At 44.1% G+C, this 17,137-nt stretch overlaps 2 protein-coding genes and 1 long non-coding RNA gene across 3 annotated transcripts; 1 reads left to right on the top strand and 2 right to left on the bottom strand.

Moving 5' to 3' along the window:
• Positions 1-691: 691 nt before the first annotated feature.
• On the bottom strand, positions 692-2,440 carry LOC119484156 (E3 ubiquitin-protein ligase TRIM63-like). Its single transcript, XM_037762710.1, has one exon. The coding sequence runs from the start codon at positions 2,292-2,294 to the stop codon at positions 1,287-1,289; it is 1,008 nt and encodes a 335-aa protein (XP_037618638.1). The 5' UTR covers positions 2,295-2,440; the 3' UTR covers positions 692-1,286.
• Positions 2,441-7,455: 5,015 nt separating this feature from the next.
• LOC119484157 lies at positions 7,456-10,333 on the top strand. Its single transcript, XR_005205912.1, has 2 exons — positions 7,456-8,072; positions 9,810-10,333. It is a non-coding gene; the product is annotated as an uncharacterized LOC119484157 (long non-coding RNA).
• Positions 10,334-10,813: 480 nt separating this feature from the next.
• Positions 10,814-17,078, bottom strand: LOC119484155 (atypical chemokine receptor 3-like). The gene is made up of 3 exons (XM_037762709.1): positions 16,936-17,078; positions 14,171-14,302; positions 10,814-12,784 (listed from the first exon to the last, which is right to left on the bottom strand). The coding sequence occupies exon 3, from the start codon at positions 12,769-12,771 to the stop codon at positions 11,641-11,643; it is 1,131 nt and encodes a 376-aa protein (XP_037618637.1). The 5' UTR covers positions 12,772-12,784; positions 14,171-14,302; positions 16,936-17,078; the 3' UTR covers positions 10,814-11,640.
• Between the last annotated feature and the right edge of the window lie 59 nt (positions 17,079-17,137).

Genomic DNA, 17,137 nt, shown 5'->3' with positions numbered 1-17,137 from the left:
ATCGACTACATGTTCTGACAAACGTTCACGATGCCTTGATTAAAATGATTAGTAATAATAATAATAAACATAGAAATGTAAATAGAAGTATAAATATATAAATAATAAAATATATAAATGTAAGTATAAATATATAAATAATAATAAATATTAACATATAAATGTAAATATAAGTATAAATGTGAATATAAATGTAAATATATCAATTTGTATGCCATTGTGATGGGCTGCTGCCAGACTTCAGTCAGCTGTTGTGGAGGTCACAGAGGTCACAGAGGTCACAGAGGTCATGATCATTTATTTTATTTATTTTATTTATTTTATTTATTTCATTTATTTTATTATTGATTGATTGATTGATTGATTGATTGATTGATTGATTGATTGATTTGTCTGTCCAGTATGCTGTTTATCTGTTGACACCTCGTCCTGGTTATCGCTGTGTGAGTGTGACGTGATGTGATTCAGGTCTGTTTCCCAGCATGCATCAGTCCAGCTGGGTCACCCTCAGAAACATGACCCCCCCAGTACCTATTCCCGTCCTCTTACCGCCCCGCTCAGAGAAAATAGCCTCCGCCCCCCCCCACAGACGACTAAGTAAGGCCAGGAGGCGTTCGCTGACCCCCGGTAAATATAGGAGAACATGTGCACCGCTAAATGCAGCCGGAGAGAAGAGACCACAAGGACGACGCAAAGTTAACGAACCTTTATTCACACCTTCAACAGACGACAGGAATCAAGTTCAAGTTTTCAGTTTCACAAACACGACCAATCAAATCTGTCAATCAAATCTGTCAATCAAACACGATCAATCAAATCTGTCAAACAATAGAAAAGTATAAAAATACAAAATCTTCCTGAAAGATCAACGACTCCGTTCCCTCCGTTTCATTCCTCCGTTCCCTCCGTTCCCTCCGTTTCCTCCGTTCCCTCCGTTTCCTCCGTTTCCTCCGTTCCCTCCGTTTCCTCCGTTCCCTCCGTTCCCTCCGTTCCCTCCGTTCCCTCCGTTTCCTCCGTTCCCTCCGTTCCCTCCGTTCCCTCCGTTCCCTCCGTTCCCTCCGTTCCCTCCGTTTCCTCCGTTTCCTCCGTTCCCTCCGTTCCCTCCGTTCCCTCCGTTCCCTCCGTTTCCTCCGTTTCCTCCGTTTCCTCCGTTCCCTCCGTTCCCTCCGTTCCCTCCGTTTCCTCTGTTTCCTCCGTTTCCTCTGCGAGGACCTGAAGTTTCTGAAAAGCAGCTTTGTGTTTCTACTTCCTGTCGGCGTCCTGGTCTTCCATCCTGAAACAGTCCATTACTGGTCTTTGTCCTCGCCGCCCCGTCTGAAGTCCATGGCGGCGAGCAGCAGCTCGGCGTCCCGGGTGTCCACGCTCAGGTGCTCCATGCTCTCGTAGCCCGGCTCGGGTCTCTGCAGCTGGGCGCCGCGGGCCGCCTCCCGGGCCTCCTCCTGCAGCTGCTTGGCGGCGATCAGGAACTCGGCGGCGCCGCAGGACTGCACGCTCTGCGTCAGCTTCTCCTGCAGCTGGTTGCTGAGCATCAGCTGCTGCTTGTACTGCTCCGCCAGCGTCCTGAGCGCCGCCACTTTGCTCTGCTCCTCGCCGCCGATCTGCTCCAGCAGCTCGCCCTTCCGCTCCTCCAGGATGGCGTACAGCAGGTCGAAGCTCTCGCCCAGCCGCCGCCTCTGCAGCTCGCCGTTCTCCTGGATCAGCTTGCACTTGTCGTCCATCTGCGTCACGGCGACCTGGATGCAGCCGTTTCCCGCGGCCAGCTGCTCCACCGCCGAGCGCAGCTCGTTCTTCTGGCTCTGGTAGACGGCGTGCAGCGGCGTCACCTCGCAGTCTTTGTGCTGCCCGAACACCTTGCACATGGAGCAGGTGGGCGTCTGGCAGCTGACGCAGTAGATGTTGATGCGTTCGTCCTCGTGCTCCTTACACTTGGGCTCCTTGGCGTCTTTGTCCTTCAGCGGGAGGTCCTCGCCGTCGCCGCCCTTGCTCTCCTGCTGCTGCTTGTAGATGTCGATGATGTTCTCCACCAGCAGGTTCCTCTGCAGCCCATACACGCCGTGGCGGTCCAGAACCACCTCGAAGCGGCAGGTGGGGCAGCGGAAGGTCCCTCCGGAGTAGTGGAAGGGGTTCCTGGACTCGTAGAGGTCGTTGGCGCAGCCGCGGCAAAGGTTGTGCTGGCAGGGCAGGATCACCACGGGTTTGGTGAACATGTCCAGGCAGATGGGGCAGCTCAGCTGCTTCTCCATGTTCTCCATGGCGCTGACAGGACGCACCACCTGACCCGTCTGGATGTCCATCGTCTTCTGCTCGGGTCTCGGTCTCTCTGGGTCTCTCTGGGTCTCTCTGGGTCTCTCTGGGTCTCTCTGGGTCTCTCTCTCTCGGTGTCTCTCTCTGTCTCTCTCGGTGTCTCTGGTTTATTTTGATCTGCCGGCGTCAGAGAGCCGCCGGCCTTTATACCCCCCTAGAGGAGGGACCCCGCCCCCCACCGCCGGCTGTTTGTCTCCCTGGTTCTGAAATAGACTCCCAGCAGCCTTTGCTGCTGCTGCACATGCCTTACTGAGGACCAGACCCCCGCCCCCCAACAGACTGACCAGACCTCCAACAACATGTTGCATGAAGTCTGTTTACGTCACATGGTGTCTCCTCCAGGGTCAGTAAACAATCAGTCATGTGGAGACCAGCAGCTGGTTGCTTCATACTGCAACAACTCAGAGTCCAACAACATCTGAGCAACGTGTTCATCAACATCTGAGCAACGTGTTCACCAACATCTGAGCAACGTGTTCACCAACATCTGAGCAACGTGTTCATCAACATCTGAGCAACGTTTTCACCAACATCTGAGCAACGTGTTCATCAACATCTGAGCAACGTGTTCACCAACATCTGAGCAACGTGTTCACCAACATCTGAGCAACGTGTTCACCAACATCTGAGCAACGTGTTCACCAACATCTGAGCAACGTGTTCACCAACATCTGAGCAACGTTTTCACCAACATCTGAGCAACGTGTTCATCAACATCTGAGCAACGTGTTCACCAACATCTGAGCAAAGTCTTCACCAACATCTGAGCAACGTTTTCACCAACATCTGAGCAACGTGTTCATCAACATCTGAGCAACGTTTTCACCAACATCTGAGCAACGTGTTCACCAACATCTGAGCAACGTGTTCGTCAACATCTGAGCAACATGTTCACCAACATCTGAGCAACGTGTTCACCAACATCTGAGCAAAGTGTTCATCAACATCTGAGCAACGTTTTCACCAACATCTGAGCAACGTGTTCACCAACATCTGAGCAACGTGTTCACCAACATCTGAGCAACGTGTTCATCAACATCTGAGCAAAGTGTTCACCAACATCTGAGCAAAGTGTTCACCAACATCTGAGCAACGTTTTCACCAACATCTGAGCAACGTGTTCACCAACATCTGAGCAACGTGTTCGTCAACATCTGAGCAACATGTTCACCAACATCTGAGCAACGTGTTCACCAACATCTGAGCAAAGTGTTCATCAACATCTGAGCAACGTTTTCACCAACATCTGAGCAACGTGTTCACCAACATCTGAGCAACGTGTTCACCAACATCTGAGCAACGTGTTCGTCAACATCTGAGCAACGTTTTCACCAACATCTGAGCAACGTGTTCACCAACATCTGAGCAACGTGTTCACCAATATCTGAGCAACGTGTTCACCAACATCTGAGCAACGTTTTCACCAACATCTGAGCAACGTGTTCACCAACATCTGAGCAACGTGTTCATCAACATCTGAGCAACATGTTCACCAACATCTGAGCAACGTGTTCACCAACATCTGAGCAAAGTGTTCATCAACATCTGAGCAACGTTTTCACCAACATCTGAGCAACGTGTTCACCAACATCTGAGCAACGTGTTCACCAACATCTGAGCAACGTGTTCGTCAACATCTGAGCAACGTTTTCACCAACATCTGAGCAACGTGTTCGTCAACATCTGAGCAACGTGTTCATCAACATCTGAGCAACGTGTTCACCAACATCTGAGCAAAGTGTTCACCAACATCTGAGCAACGTTTTCACCAACATCTGAGCAACGTGTTCACCAACATCTGAGCAACGTGTTCGTCAACATCTGAGCAACGTGTTCGTCAACATCTGAGCAACGTTTTCACCAACATCTGAGCAACGTGTTCACCAACATCTGAGCAACGTGTTCACCAACATCTGAGCAAAGTGTTCATCAACATCTGAGCAACGTTTTCACCAACATCTGAGCAACGTGTTCACCAACATCTGAGCAACGTGTTCACCAACATCTGAGCAACGTGTTCGTCAACATCTGAGCAACGTTTTCACCAACATCTGAGCAACGTGTTCACCAACATCTGAGCAACGTGTTCACCAACATCTGAGCAACGTGTTCACCAACATCTGAGCAACGTTTTCACCAACATCTGAGCAACGTGTTCATCAACATCTGAGCAACGTGTTCACCAACATCTGAGCAAAGTCTTCACCAACATCTGAGCAACGTTTTCACCAACATCTGAGCAACGTGTTCATCAACATCTGAGCAACGTTTTCACCAACATCTGAGCAACGTGTTCACCAACATCTGAGCAACGTGTTCGTCAACATCTGAGCAACATGTTCACCAACATCTGAGCAACGTGTTCACCAACATCTGAGCAAAGTGTTCATCAACATCTGAGCAACGTTTTCACCAACATCTGAGCAACGTGTTCACCAACATCTGAGCAACGTGTTCACCAACATCTGAGCAACGTGTTCGTCAACATCTGAGCAACGTGTTCACCAACATCTGAGCAACGTGTTCATCAACATCTGAGCAAAGTGTTCACCAACATCTGAGCAACGTGTTCATCAACATCTGAGCAAAGTGTTCACCAACATCTGAGCAAAGTGTTCATCAACATCTGAGCAACGTGTTCACCAACATCTGAGCAACGTGTTCACCAACATCTGAGCAACGTGTTCGTCAACATCTGAGCAACGTTTTCACCAACATCTGAGCAACGTGTTCACCAACATCTGAGCAACGTGTTCACCAATATCTGAGCAACGTGTTCACCAACATCTGAGCAACGTTTTCACCAACATCTGAGCAACGTGTTCATCAACATCTGAGCAACATGTTCACCAACATCTGAGCAACGTGTTCACCAACATCTGAGCAAAGTGTTCATCAACATCTGAGCAACGTTTTCACCAACATCTGAGCAACGTGTTCACCAACATCTGAGCAACGTGTTCACCAACATCTGAGCAACGTGTTCGTCAACATCTGAGCAACGTTTTCACCAACATCTGAGCAACGTGTTCGTCAACATCTGAGCAACGTGTTCATCAACATCTGAGCAACGTGTTCACCAACATCTGAGCAAAGTGTTCACCAACATCTGAGCAACGTTTTCACCAACATCTGAGCAACGTGTTCACCAACATCTGAGCAACGTGTTCGTCAACATCTGAGCAACGTGTTCGTCAACATCTGAGCAACGTTTTCACCAACATCTGAGCAACGTGTTCACCAACATCTGAGCAACGTGTTCACCAACATCTGAGCAAAGTGTTCATCAACATCTGAGCAACGTTTTCACCAACATCTGAGCAACGTGTTCACCAACATCTGAGCAACGTGTTCACCAACATCTGAGCAACGTGTTCGTCAACATCTGAGCAACGTTTTCACCAACATCTGAGCAACGTGTTCACCAAAATCTGAGCAACGTGTTCACCAACATCTGAGCAACGTTTTCACCAACATCTGAGCAACGTGTTCACCAACATCTGAGCAACGTGTTCGTCAACATCTGACCAACATGTTCACCAACATCTGAGCAACGTGTTCACCAACATCTGAGCAAAGTGTTCATCAACATCTGAGCAACGTTTTCACCAACATCTGAGCAACGTGTTCACCAACATCTGAGCAACGTGTTCACCAACATCTGAGCAACGTGTTCGTCAACATCTGAGCAACGTTTTCACCAACATCTGAGCAACGTGTTCACCAACATCTGAGCAACGTGTTCGTCAACATCTGAGCAACCTGTTCACCAACATGTGAGCAACGTTTTCACCGACATCTGAGCAACAAAGACAGAAACCAAGATGGAGACGGACAGAAACCAAGATGGAGACGGGCAGAAACCAAGATGGAGACGGACAGAAACCAAGATGGAGACGGAATAAAACCAAGATGGAGACGGACAGGAACCAAGATGGAGACGGAATAAAACCAAGATGGAGACGGACTGAAACCAAGATGGAGACAGAATAAAACCAAGATGGAGACGGACAGAAACCAAGATGGAGACGGACTGAAACCAAGATGGAGACGGAATAAAACCAAGATGGAGACGGACAGGAACTAAGATGGAGACGGAATAAAACCAAGATGGAGACGGACTGAAACCAAGATGGAGACAGAATAAAACCAAGATGGAGACGGACTGAAACCAAGATGGAGACGGACTGAAACCAAGATGGAGACGGACAGGAACCAAGATGGAGACGGACTGAAACCAAGATGGAGACGGACTGAAATCAAGATGGAGACGGACTGAAACCAAGATGGAGACGGATTGAAACCAAGATGGAGACGGACTGAAACCAAGATGGAGACGGACAGGAACCAAGATGGAGACGGACTGAAACCAAGATGGAGACGGACAGGAACCAAGATGGAGACGGTAATAAACCAACGTTTCTCTTCTTGTAATGAATGAGTTGTTTGGTTGTGATTTCTGTGTTGATGTTTTGAAGCTGAACAGGAAGGTGTCAGCTTCAGGTTTCAGCTCTGGAACATGCTGAAGTCTTACATAACTGTGACCCCTGACCTTTGACCTTTGACCTTTGACATGTGAGGATACTTCTCATCTTTACTGTCTCTCTGGTTTTCTTCTCTCAGTTCATTTAAACAGTTTAAATAATGAAAGCAGAAACAGTGTAACCTCGTTAACGTCCTTAAATACACCGTTTGATTAATATCACTAATAACTAGTTTAAGAAAATCAAGTTTATTATAAAGATGTTGTTTCACTCTTCAGCCACTAGATGGAGCTCTACACCTGTTACACTACTGCTGTGAAGAACTGCAGGAAAAGTACTAATACCACACAGTAGAAATACTCTGTTATAGTTTAAAGTACTAATACCACACAGTAGAAATACTCTGTTATAGTTTAAAGTACTAATACCACACTAGAAATACTCTGTTATAGTTTAAAGTACTAATACCACACTAGAAATACTCTGTTATAGTTTAAAGTACTAATACCACACAGTAGAAATACTCTGTTATAGTTTAAAGTACTAATACCACACTAGAAATACTCTGTTATAGTTTAAAGTACTAATACCACACAGTAGAAATACTCTGTTATAGTTTAAAGTACTAATACCACACAGTAGAAATACTCTGTTATAGTTTAAAGTACTAATACCACACAGTAGAAATACTCTGTTATAGTTTAAAGTACTAATACCACACTGTAAAAAGTTAGTCTTGCTCCACACTAATAAAAGTGATGATCTGAACTGGATATATTTGTTTTAGAACTCAGCTGTGATGATGTCACAGGATGCTGATCTCAGCCAATCAGACATCAGGACAGGTAACCATGGAGATGGAGAGTCTGGTACGGGACAGAGGAATGTGCTGACCACCCCCCCGACAGTAAACATGACCTCACTCGGGGGTCAAAGGTCAACAGAGAGCTGATTGTTCACGGGGATGTGGTGTTTAGTTTGAAAGCTCAGTTCTTCTTCTGTGGTGGTAAACTGTAGCGGTGGGGGGGGTGGGGGTCAAAGGTCACTGCTCCTAATTTAAACTAGAGTCACACTCAAACACTACAACACACACAGTACTACACACAGTACTACACACAGTACTACACACAGTACTACTTATCTTCTCGTCTCTCTCAGATTCTCCTGCAGACTCTTCTGGAGGTTTTGGTTTCCCGGTGTGGTCGTCATGGAAATGCCGTCAGAATGATGAGGTCCCCTGTGTGTTTCGGGGCTCGTTGTAATCCCCCGGCCGGATCCCGTTAGGTGATGTTCATTAAAGAGTTCACCTCCATTCATTCCCTCTCCTCCTTCCTCTCCTCCTCCTCCTCCTTCTTCCTCTCCTCTTCCTCCTCCTCCCTCTCCTCCTCCCTCTGATCCTCGCCACTGAGCGCGCTCAGACCGACCCTTTGTGTCCGTGACCTCAGTGGGCTGAGCGGTGTGTTGTTGGTGGACCGGAGGTTAGATCCTGCTCCAGATTAAACACCCAGCTCCTTTATGATGCTTTAAATCCTCCGATAACAAGAAAACAAACTCATGAGACAACTCCATCAGAACATGATCATCTTTAACAAACTGCAGAAACAACTCCATCAGAACATGATCATCTTTAACAAACTGATGAGACAACTCCATCAGAACATGATGATCTTTAACAAACTGCAGAAACAACTCCATCAGAACATGATCATCTTTAACAAACTGATGAGACAACTCCATCAGAACATGATCATCTTTAACAAACTGATGAGACAACTCCATCAGAACATGATGATCTTTAACAAACTGATGAGACAACTCCATCAGAACATGATGATCTTTAACAAACTGATGAGACAACTCCATCAGAACATGATGATCTTTAACAAACTGCAGAAACAACTCCATCAGAACATGATCATCTTTAACAAACTGATGAGACAACTCCATCAGAACATGATCATCTTTAACAAACTGATGAGACAACTCCATCAGAACATGATGATCTTTAACAAACTGATGAGACAACTCCATCAGAACATGATCATCTTTAACAAACTACAGAAACAACTCCATCAGAACATGATGATCTTTAACAAACTGATGAGACAACTCCATCAGAACATGATGATCTTTAACAAACTGATGAGACAACTCCATCAGAACATGATCATCTTTAACAAACTGATGAGACAACTCCATCAGAACATGATCATCTTTAACAAACTGATGAGACAACTCCATCAGAACATGATCATCTTTAACAAACTGATGAGACAACTCCATCAGAACATGATCATCTTTAACAAACTGCAGAAACAACTCCATCAGAACATGATGATCTTTAACAAACTGATGAGACAACTCCATCAGAACATGATGATCTTTAACAAACTGATGAGACAACTCCATCAGAACATGATCATCTTTAACAAACTGATGAGACAACTCCATCAGAACATGATCATCTTTAACAAACTGATGAGACAACTCCATCAGAACATGATGATCTTTAACAAACTGATGAGACAACTCCATCAGAACATGATCATCTTTAACAAACTGATGAGACAACTCCATCAGAACATGATGATCTTTAACAAACTGATGAGACAACTCCATCAGAACATGATGATCTTTAACAAACTGATGAGACAACTCCATCAGAACATGATCATCTTTAACAAGCTGATGAAACAAGAATCACAATCTACAGAGTTTACTTTGAATCAAAAGTACTAATACCACACTGTAAAAAATACTCTGTTACAGTTAAAGTACAAATACCACACTGTAAAAAATACTCTGTTACAGTTAAAGTACTAATACCACACTGTAAAAAATACTCTGTTACAGTTAAAGTACTAATACCACACTGTAAAAAATACTCTGTTACAGTTAAAGTACTAATACCACACTGTAAAAAATACTCTGTTACAGTTAAAGTACTAATACCACACTGTAGAAGAACTCTGTTATAGTTTGAAGTACTAATACTCTAAGAGTCCTTTGTGTGTCTTGCAGGTAAACTGGAGTCTTCGTGGCGTCTCACCTGCAGCTGATGATCACAGGGTTCAGGTGACGGTTCAGGTGTGAACTCTCTTTCATCTAAACAGACCAGCTGTGCAGCCGGACCGGCGGCGACGCGTCACACAGACCAGACTGAGAATCATCTGGGACTGAACAAAGCGCAGTAAGTGGACCCTTTAAACTGTCCTGTTGTTCTCTGTAAACTGATGAAGGTGATAATCATCACAGTAAACCACTCTGACGGTATTCCAGCTCCTTTATTCACACTAAACGTGACGTACATGAGACATGAAACACAACAGGCTGAGATGTACACGTTGGAATACTGAGATCACATTAAACACACACATCACAAGTACTTTCATGTGTCGTCGATTCTTCAACAAACTAAGACGGAACATTAGAAACTAAAATTCAGAGTTTGATCTGAATCCTCCACTCTTCTTTAGTCTGATTCGTTGCAGGAGAGCTCGAGTTACGTCACGAGTTTAGGATTTTTAAATTATATTTTTACTTTTTAAAACACACATATTACTAACATGCTAAATATTATCAAAGGAAGTATACATGTTTTATTTTTAAACTCGATAATAACGTCTGTCTGGAAAGGAAAATGTTATTTTCTGTACAAATATTGGAAAACATTCTGTTTTATTGTAAACGTTTGAGATTCATCTGAGAGTTTTACATGTTGATCTTTTAAAAACATGAATTAAACTTGAATTAGATCAAACAAACATAAAGACGAAACACTGAATCTAAATCTATTCACAGAATATAAAGTCAAAACGCTGAAGATATAAAATCCTTCAACATATTTACAGCTTCTTCTTCTGTGGTTTCCTGTGGCGCTGATCCAGATCAGCAGCTGTAAACACAGTCAGACGGTCAGACGGTAAACTAAAGGGTGTTTACAGAAGTACTCTCAAGTCATACAAAGTATTCCAAAGTCTTGAAGAGTACTCCCAAGTCTTTAGAAGTACTCCCAAGTCTTCAGAAGAGTTCTCAGGTCTTCAGTAGAGTTCTCAGGTCTTCAGTAGAGTTCTCAGGTCTTCAGTAGAGTTCTCAGGTCTTGAGAAGAGTTCTCAGGTCTTCAGAAGAGTTCTCAGGTCTTCAGAAGAGTTCTCAGGTCTTCAGTAGAGTTCTCAGGTCTTCAGAAGAGTCCTCAGGTCTTCAGAAGAGTTCTCAGGTCTTCAGAAGAGTTCTCAGGTCTTCAGTAGAGTTCTCAGGTCTTCAGAAGAGTCCTCAGGTCTTCAGAAGAGTTCTCAGGTCTTAAGGAGAGTTCTCAGGTCTTGAGGAGAGTTCTCAGGTCTTGAGGAGAGTTCTCAGGTCTTGAGGAGAGTTCTCAGGTCTTCAGAAGAGTTCTCAGGTCTTGAGGAGAGTTCTCAGGTCTTCAGAAGAGTTCTCAGGTCTTAAGGAGAGTTCTCAGGTCTTGAGGAGAGTTCTCAGGTCTTCAGTAGAGTCCTCAGGTCTTCAGAAGAGTTCTCAGGTCTTCAGAAGAGTTCTCAGGTCTTCAGTAGAGTTCTCAGGTCTTGAGAAGAGTTCTCAGGTCTTCAGAAGAGTTCTCAGGTCTTGAGGAGAGTTCTCAGGTCTTCAGTAGAGTCCTCAGGTCTTCAGAAGAGTTCTCAGGTCTTGAGGAGAGTTCTCAGGTCTTCAGAAGAGTTCTCAGGTCTTGAGGAGAGTTCTCAGGTCTTGAGGAGAGTTCTCAGGTCTTGAGGAGAGTTCTCAGGTCTTCAGAAGAGTTCTCAGGTCTTGAGGAGAGTTCTCAGGTCTTGAGGAGAGTTCTCAGGTCTTCAGAAGAGTTCTCAGGTCTTAAGGAGAGTTCTCAGGTCTTCAGAAGCGTTGCCATGGGGACGCCGTTGTCCGTCGCCACCAGCGAGCCATCGGTCTCGGAGGCCTGCGAGCCGTCGATGAGCCTGGCGAGCCCGGTCTTGGTGGAGTACTTGAAGATGAAGGCCTTCATGAGGTCTAGGCGGTAGTTCCTGTGCAGGACGCCGTAGAGGACGGGGTTGATGCAGCAGTGGAGCAGCGAGAAGCACTGCGTCAGGTGCAGCGCCACGTCCAGGAAGTTCTCCAGCCGGCAGCTGAAGGGCAGGACGTTGAGCAGCGACAGCGTGTCCAGAAGGAGGACGGCGTGGAACGGTAGCCAGCACACCAGGAACACCACGATGTAGGTGAGGACGATCCGCCGGCTGACGCGGCGCTCCCGGTCCGAGCCGGGGGGGATCGCCGCCGCCAGGAGCAGGTAGAAGACGGCGATGACGGGGAAAGGGATGGCGAAGCCGAGCGCGATGAAGCTCAGTTGGACGCCCGCCATCCACTCCCGAGGGTTGTCGGACGGGTACACCGGCCGACAGACGGCGCCGTCGCGGTGCGACGACTTGACCGCCTGCAGGAAGTAGGTGTCGGGAACGGACGCCGCCAGCGCCAGCACCCAAACCAGGACGCAGATCAGCCGTCGCACCACCTTCTTCCCGCGGCCGCCGGGGTCGTTGGCGAACAGCGTGACGGACAGGTAGCGGTCCACGCTCATGCAGGTGAGGAAGAAGATGCTGCCGAACAGGTTGACGCTGAAGACCAGGTGGGTGAGTTTACAGACGGCGTCTCCGAACGGCCAGCGCCCGCCCTGCAGCAGCGAGCTCACCCACACCGGCAGCGTGCCCACCACGCACAGGTCGGCCACCGCCAGGTTCAGGATGTACAGGTGCGTCTCGTAGCGGTTCCGGTTGTCGGAGCGCAGGTTGACCCACACCACCGGGGCATTGGCGGCGAGGCCTACCAGGAAGATGAAGACGTAGAGGACAGAGAGGACGTGGAGGAAGGCGGCGTGGCTGACGGCGGCGCCGGAGCACAGCAGCGTCTCCACGTGGGACAGGTTGGAGTGGTCGGCGGCGGTCAGGTTTAGCTCCTCCCACAGCTCCATGAGCTCCGTGAGGTCGCTGGCGCTCAGACTCATGATGATGAGGACGCTGGAAGAGAAGAAGAAAACAACGGTTAGCGACGCCGCCTCCTTCGTCTTCTTCTTCTTGATGATATCAGCAGGTCATAAAACGGCGACCGACAGATGGACGGATGTTTGGAGGTCAGAGGTCAGAGGTCAGAGGTCAAACGATCCAGACGTCATTAATAAACTGAAACCTTTTGAAGTGACAGGAAACACTGATGAACAATAACCTCAGTGTGTCTGATCACTGATCAATACTGAGAGTTCAGCTCAGTTAATGAGGAGGAGGAGGAGGAGGAGGAGAGGTTAGAGGAGGAGGAGGAAGAGGAGGAGGAGGAGGAACAGGAGGAGGAGGAGGAGGAACAAGAGGAGGAGGAGGAGGAAGAGGAGGAGGAGGAGGAGGAGGAAGCGGAGGAAGAGGAGGAGGAGGAGGAGGAGGAGGAAGCGGAGGAGGAGGAGGAGGAGGAGGAGAGGTTAGAGGAGGAGGAGGAGGAGGAAGCGGAGGAGGAGGAGGAGGAAGAGGAGGAGGAGGAGGAGGAGGAGGAGGAGGAAGTGGAGGAGGAGGAGGAGGAGGAGGAGGAGGAGGAAGAGGAGGAAGAGGAGGAAGAGGAGGAGGAGGAGGAGGAGGAGGAGGAGGAACAAGACGAGGAGGAGGAGAGGTTAGAGGAGGAGGAGGAGGAGAGAGGAGGAGAAGGAGGAGGAGGAAGAGGAGGAGGAGTTTTATTGAACCTTCAGCTCAAAAACTCAACAGGAGACTTTAAACTGAAAGGTCACGAACCTTCAAAATAAAAGTAGAATCCACACACACACACACAGTTAAATCCAGCTGGGAGGCTGGCTCCTGAATGCACCATCAAAACACTGTAAAGCAGCTGAGAGCACTTCAGGTGCCATAAAATAATCAGTCTGACTCCTGTTTGAAAAGCAGCAGCAGCAGCAGCAGCCACCAAGACCCAGTCACCAAACTCCGTTTAAAAATCTTCACATTTAAGGAGTTTTACCTCATTCAGAAACGTTACAACAGGTTATAATCATCTATTAAGACTTTTAAATAACAATTATGATGCAGGCTTCAATTCGGCTCACATTTCATCACATTTCATCCCCATCACAGGACTTTTAATAACAACTCTATGCTGTGGGAAGTTTAGTGGACCACTAAGACTAGGTGGTGTTTGGTAGAAGACTAGTATGCCGAATACACCAGAGGACATACATGATTACTAATAACATTTAATAATCTACTTGTACTTGTAAATTCCATTGCTTGTGTGTGAAAACTTATAAAAACGACCGTTTTCTAAAGGGAGTCTGGCTGGAGGCATTGGAACTGCGGTAGAGAGCAGACACACGAGACAGGGAGCCAAACTCCGTTTAGTTTCTGAGTGTTTAAAGAGTTGAAAGCACTTACAGGTGAAGCAGCAGAGGTTGGGCTGGTTAATCCGGGTTTAATCCGGGTTCTGAGGCGGGTTAGAGAGTTCGGCTCCTCCAGCAGAGACCGAGGAGGACTGAGGAGGACTGACCGGCCCCCCCTCTGACTCTGCTGTTAAACAACAGAAGAAGAGACGCCCACAGAGACCCTGATGGGACCTGAAGACCTGATGGTCAAAAACTCATGCAGTTATATTACTGATAAAAGTCATCATTTTCACTTTCTAAAGTTTAAATTAAAATATATTTAATCAAAATATAATAACTTAATGAAATCTTTTTTTTAAATTAAATGTGATACCATTACATATATAAATATATATATATATAAAAGAAACATCTAAAAATAGAATTCAATAAGAATATAAAAATAAATATGTAAAAAAATAAAGATAAAATACATTTACAGTATATTTAATCCAACTATATTAATCTAATAAAAAATAAATTGTTGTAGATTAAAAATTAATATACTATACAAATATTATATTATCATTATCAAAATATATAAACACATCTAAAAATTGAATAAAAAGAAATAAAACTAAATTAAAATAACAAATGAATAAAACATAAAAATATATTTTAAAACTTGAAATAAAAATAAAGTAATTATTACAAAAACATAATATAACGTAAAAATTAACACATCAAAAATAGAATTATTTAATAAAGAATAAAACAATTAATATAATGGGGAAAAATGATTTAAACTATAAAGTATCTAAAAATAAATTAAAAAAAATATAGAAAATAAATACAATAAAGGTCAATCAAAGCAAATGTGTCCAAAAACAATAAATATCAGATCAAATATATTAATTTGTCTCTAAATAAAGTTTGAACAAACAACAGGAGGGTTAGGAAGAATCACGTGAATCATAAATCCTGTCCGCTGCACAGAAACACAGAAACACAGAAGAAGAGAAGAAGAGAAGAAGAAGAGACACCCACAGAGAGATGGGACCTGAAGACCCTGATGGTCCCTGATGGTCCCTGATGGACCCTGATGGTCCCTGATGGACCCTGATGGACCCTGATGGACCCTGATGGACCCTGATGGTCCCTGATGGACCCTGATGGACCCTGATGGTCCCTGATGGACCCTGATGGACCCTGATGGTCCCTGATGGTCCCTGATGGACCCTGATGGACCCTGATGGTCCAGCAGTCAGCAGATTCACAGTTTAAGGAGGATTTAATGTTCATATTAACATTTAGAGATAAAAACAGTCAAATATATAATAATATTATAACTAACTTATATTTTAATCTTTTAGTCTTAAAAGGATCCTTCATTAGACTAAGAGTCCATCAGAGGTCAAAGGTCAGAGGAACCCGTCTTCTAGTGGTTCTTTACGGCTGCTAGACGCAGTAAAACAGTGAATTAGTGGACGTGTTGAATGAAGTCTGGCAGAAGTCAATGCAGCCAATTGGAAGCTATCGATCGGCTTTGACCTTTGACCTTGAGGAGCCTTTTAGACCTGATGAAGACCTCCTCCTCTTCCTCCTCCTCGTCCTCCTGACAGTATCTTAACTGGTTTAACTGGTTTCTCTTGATGGAAACAGGAAATAATGTTTGTGTTGAATGTTTTATTTATTTTATTTTATTTACTTATGTATGGAAGTTTATTTATTTATTTATTTATTTATTTATTTATTTATTTATTTATTTATTTATTTATTTATTTATTTATTTATTTATTTATTTATTTACGTATGGAAGTTGATATTTTAATTAATTTATTAATTAATTATTTTACTTATTTATTTATTTAATTATGTATGGAAGTTGAGATTTTTATTTATTTATTTACTTATGTATATTATTTATTTGTTTGTCAGTATTTTTAATATGAGTATTTAGAGTTTAATTAGACTGATAAAGTGTGAACTATATATATATATATATATATATATATCATATTTTATGTTTCTAATGATTTATTCAGATTTATATTATTTTTAGTCTTACTTTTTATTAATAGTTCAAATTATTATATTTGTCTATTTATAGTTTTCTTTTATTTTTATTATCTATTTATTGGCTTCTGTTAATTTATTTTCACAAATTTTATTTATTTAATTATTTCTGTTTATATTTCTCCACATGTTTTATTTATTTTGTTTTCTTTTATTATTAAACATTAATTCTATTTGTTTAATTTGTCCTGAACTAAAGAAATCAAAATAAACAAACAATATAAATGCATGAATCCTTTCTGTTTTGTGTGTGCAGAGACTCTACGGGGACGTTTCCAGCGTTTCCTGACGGAGACTGATAATTATGTCAAATATTTTAATATTAGGTAAACAAGGTAGTGATGACTTTTTATATATTTTTGTATCATTGAGAATTTGTCTATAAATTAAAACTTTACTGTCATATTCTGATGTATTCTGATGTAGGATGTCATCTCTGATGTTCTTCCACAATAAACGTCCAGAAATCCACTTAGAAATCAGAGAAAAGAGACTCTGCAGAACTCCATTGAGAATTATCATGTTTTTAAGTTGTCTTCAGTCTCACAGTGATCCGGTGATAGTAGTCTGTTCATCCATGAGTCCACTGAGGACAGGAGGTGTTAATAGATAATTCGGCACACTTTAAATGTAAAATATGATTAAATATAAACAAATACAGGCTGAAAACACCACAGACAACATTATGGAGCCTGTTTACAGCCCCAAAGCATTTCATGTTCACATGAGGATGAGAGAAATGAAATGAACCCTTTAACGAACCAATTAGCTGGAAAGCGTCATCTCTCCATCACTACCTTTAACCACTGCTCATTTTAGAAACGTCACCGCAACAAAACCTCGTCTTTGCTTCTGTAATGTGCCTTTAGATCGGTTTCCCTTAAGCCTCGCTTTCACTGTGCAACACATGTAGGCTTGTTAGCTCTGACACTGACAGCAAGTAACAAACATCTGTGATCCAGTG

This window comes from Sebastes umbrosus (assembly GCF_015220745.1).
Source record: "Sebastes umbrosus isolate fSebUmb1 chromosome 24 unlocalized genomic scaffold, fSebUmb1.pri SUPER_24_unloc_2, whole genome shotgun sequence".
In the NCBI taxonomy this organism is placed as follows: domain Eukaryota; kingdom Metazoa; phylum Chordata; class Actinopteri; order Perciformes; family Sebastidae; genus Sebastes; species Sebastes umbrosus.
This window is presented reverse-complemented; position numbering and strand designations above follow the sequence as displayed.